Here is a 4,165-nt window from a genome sequence, read left to right as displayed (position 1 = left end):
TACACAATTCTTTATCACACACACAAGAAAGGCAAATATAAAAAATGTCATGTCTCAGAGCTAAATATCAACATTCTGTGGTCAGAAGGACCATAGTTGCTCAAACTTGAGCTAGAGAAAAGAAAGGGGAAAAAATGAAACACAGCTGTGGATATTTTATCCCAATACTTACCTGGTTTACAAAAATAACCTTTTAGCTTTCCCATACAAGTTATCTGAGCTGCAGTCTTATTCAAGGTACATGCATTCCACTGTATCAAGTGATATGTCAATAAAGTTCCAAGGAGTCCACACCCAAGGATATGTCTAATACCTGTTTGATTCACATGCAGGTTTCCCAGGGCATGTCCTGGGGGTCAAGTACAGGATCCAGTCACTGATCTAGGAACCCCTATATGTTTAATTTCTTTTAAAATTTGCAGTTCCTTTAGGACCATTTTCCCCAAGATTCATCAGGTGCTATCTACCCAAAATAAACATCAAGAGCTGCTATCATCTCAAATGACTGTGAGTGCTTAGATTTTGATGATGAACAGCATGAATATATCCATATTTAGGAATGCAACAAGAGTTCTTTAATGAGATCATGAGTATATCACAAGCAATGCAATCATTAGTCAAAACAAAATTCTACTTAATTGGCCAAAAGATAAATGGTTGGGGGGGGCGGTCAGCAGCAGCTGGCCAGGGTATATAAAGGCCCCAGAGCCCAACAAAGACATTCACACCTGACAACACCCAAATCCTCTCACCAGTCCAACCCAAACCAACCCCAGACATCACCATGACCGGCTCCTGCTGCGGCTCCACCTGCTCCTCCCCGGGCTGTGGGGGAGGCTGCTGCCAGCCCTGCTGCTGCCGTGACCCCTGCTGCTGCCGCCCCGTGTCCTGCCAGACCACGGTGTGCCGCCCCGTGACCTGCACCTGCCGCTGCACGCGCCCCATCTGTGAGCCCTGCCGCCGCCCTGTCTGCTGTGACCCCTGCTGCCTGCAGGAGGGCTGCTGCCGCCCCATCAGCTGCTGCCCCACGTCCTGCACGGCCGTGGTCTGCCGCCCCTGCTGCTGGGCCTCCACCTGCTGCCAGCCCATCTCTGTGCAGGCGCCCTGCTGCCGCCCCCCCTGCTGCCAGCCTGCCCCCTGCCGCACCACCTGCAGGACCTCCCCCTGCTGCTGAGAAGTACACCGACTATCTAGAACAAGCAATCAACGTTCTGAAAAAGTCAAACTCCCATCTCTACCTAACAAACCTCCTGCCCTGAACCATCAAGACCCAAGTCAACCAGAGGATGAATGGAAATCCAGGCTCATCTATTAAGACTTGGGCTGTTCTCAAGTCTTTGTAATAGTATCAACTCCCTTCTTCCCACTGTAGATCTTAGGTCTTGTGGCATGCTTGTTTTCTAATAAACTTCTCTTCTTTGGCCTAGCAAATACACATTTGGTTTTACTTATTCTAATTTTTTCCATTAAATTTAAATAAAACAAAATGTATTGATTGCCTACCATCTGCAAATCACAGGCTAGATGGTATACAAGAGAAATTAAAATTGAGTTAAAAATGTTCCCCTCTTTAAGAAACTTCTAGGGAGATAAATGAAAGTCATAACACAACTAAAAATTGGGAAATGAAAAAAAGTACAACACATTTTGGTGTCAACAGAGAAATCACTATTGATCGGGGAGGAAGACTGAAAAGGGAGCTAGCATTTTAAATGGGTTAAGATTTCGGCATGCAGATCTAAGGGAAGATGGCATTCTCAACACTGGTAATAGTATGCACAAAGGTATAGAGAGAGGGATTGTTCAGAGGATAGTTTGGCTGGGAACACTGGACATATGTAGAATAATAATGGAAGATAAATTTGAAAAATGTGTGTGCTTTGAATACTAACCAAAGGAGTATGCCCTTAATGCAATAAATATTAAGGAGCTGTTGAAAGCCTTGGGGCAAGTGAATAGAGGACAGGCATTGGGCATCAGGATGATTCTTATGGTAGCTGCTTATCAAAAAAGAAGGCCAAAGGCTAGACATAAAATGGCTACACAGAAACAAATCAAAAGGCCATTGTACTCATCCAAGTGATACACAATAAGAACTGACCTAAGATGATAGCCATGGAATAAAGAAGACACAAAGGGTATGGCAGAAATAGAAACCCAGAAGGTATGTTACCTAATATGAATGTGGGAAATGAGAAACAATTAAGAGGTCCACTTATCGGGGCGGAGCAAGATGGCGGAGGAGTAGGAGACCTAGATTTCGTCTGGTCTCAGGAATTCAGCTGAATAGGGATCAAACCATTCTGAACACCTGCGAACTCAACAGGAGATCGAACAGGAGAGTAGCAACAACTCTCTGAACAGAGAAGCGACCACTTACTGGAAGTCTCCTCTGGACAAAATGACAAGACGAAAGAAATCACCTCAGCAAAAAGAACAAGAGGTAGTACCATCAGCCAGGGACCTACTCAATACGGACATTAGTACGATGTCGGACCTAGAGTTCAGAATCATGACTTTAAGATACTAGCTGGGCTTGAAAAAAGCGTGGAAGTTACTAGAGAAACCCTTTCTGGAGAAATAAAAGAACTAAAATCTAACCAAATCGAAATCAAAAAGGCTATTGATGAGGTGCAATCCAAAATGGGGGCACTAACTGCTAGGATAAATGAGGCAGAAGAGAGAATCAGCGATATAGAAGACCAAATGATGGAAAATAAAGAGGCTGAGAGAAAGAGAGAGAAACAACTACAGGATCACGAGGGCAGAATTCGAGAGATAAGTGATACGATAAGACGAAACAACATTAGAAAAATTGGGATCCCAGAAGAAGAAGAGAGAGAGAGGGGGGCAGAAGGTATATTGGAGCAAATTATAGCAGAGAACTTCCCTAATGTGGGGAAGGAAACAGGCATCAAAATCCAGGAGGCACAGAGAACCCCTCTCAAAATCAATAATAATAGGTCAACACCCCGACATCTAATAGTAAAACTTACGAGTCTCAGAGACAAAGAGAAAATCCTGAAAGCAGCTCGAGAGAAGAGATATGTAACCTACAATGGTAGAAACATTAGATTGGCAACAGACCTATCCACAGAGACCTGGCAGGCCAGAAAGGACTGGCAAGATATCTTCAGAGCACTAAACGAGAAAAATATGCAGCCAAGAATACTATATCCAGCTAGGCAATCATTGAAAATAGAAGGAGAGATAAAAACCTTCCAGAACAAACAAAAACTAAAGGAATTTGCAAACACGAAACCAGCCCTCCAAGAAATATTGAGAGGGGTCCTCTAAGCAAAGAGAGAACCTAAAAGCAGCAAAGAGCAGAAACGAACACAGACAACAGACAGTTAACAGTCACATTACAGGTAATACAATGGCACTAAATTCATACCTTTCAATAGTTACCCTGAATGTAAATGGGCTCAATGACCCAATCAAAAGACACAGGCTATCAGATTGGATTAAAAAACAAGACCCATCCATATGCTGTCTGCAAGAGACTCATTTTAGACCCAAAGACACCCCCAGATTGAAAGTGAGGGGGTGGAAAACCATTTACCATGCTAATGGACACCAAAAGAAAGCTGGGGTGGCAATCCTTATATCAGACAAACTAGATTTTAAAACAAAGACTGTAATAAGAGATGAGGAAGGACACTATATCCTACTTAAAGGGTCTATCCAACAAGAAGATCTAACAATTGTAAATATCTATGCCCCGAACATGGGAGCAGCCAATTATATAAGGCAATTAATAACAAAAGCAAAGAAACACATTGACAACAATACAATAATAGTGGGGGACTTTAACACCCCCCTGACTGAAATGGACAGATCATCTAAGCAAAAGATCAACAAGGAAATAAAGACTTTAAATGACACACTGGACCAAATGGACTTCACAGATATATTCAGAACATTCCATCCCAAAGCAACGGAATACACATTCTTCTCTAGTGCCCATGGAACATTCTCCAGAATTGATCACATTCTAGGTCACAAATCAGGTCTCAACCAGTACCAAAAGATTGGGATCATTCCCTGCATATTTTCAGACCACAATGCTTTGAAACTAGAACTCAATCACAAGAGGAAAGTCGGAAAGAACTCAAATACATGGAGGCTAAAGAACATGCTACTAATGAATGAATGGGTCAAC

General features: G+C 42.8%; 1 protein-coding gene across 1 annotated transcript; it reads left to right on the top strand.

Moving 5' to 3' along the window:
• Positions 1 to 784: 784 nt before the first annotated feature.
• On the top strand, positions 785 to 1,174 carry LOC112813948 (keratin-associated protein 2-3). The gene has a single exon (XM_025859190.1). The coding sequence runs from the start codon at positions 785 to 787 to the stop codon at positions 1,172 to 1,174; it is 390 nt and encodes a 129-aa protein (XP_025714975.1).
• The last annotated feature ends 2,991 nt before the right edge of the window (positions 1,175 to 4,165 follow it).

This window comes from Callorhinus ursinus, unplaced genomic scaffold (genome assembly GCF_003265705.2).
Source record: "Callorhinus ursinus isolate GAN/ISIS: 27379988/994484 unplaced genomic scaffold, GSC_fseal_2.0 scaffold52, whole genome shotgun sequence".
Lineage (NCBI taxonomy): Eukaryota > Metazoa > Chordata > Mammalia > Carnivora > Otariidae > Callorhinus > Callorhinus ursinus.
Note: the sequence above shows the minus strand (reverse complement) of the source record. Positions and strands in the feature narration are given on the sequence as shown.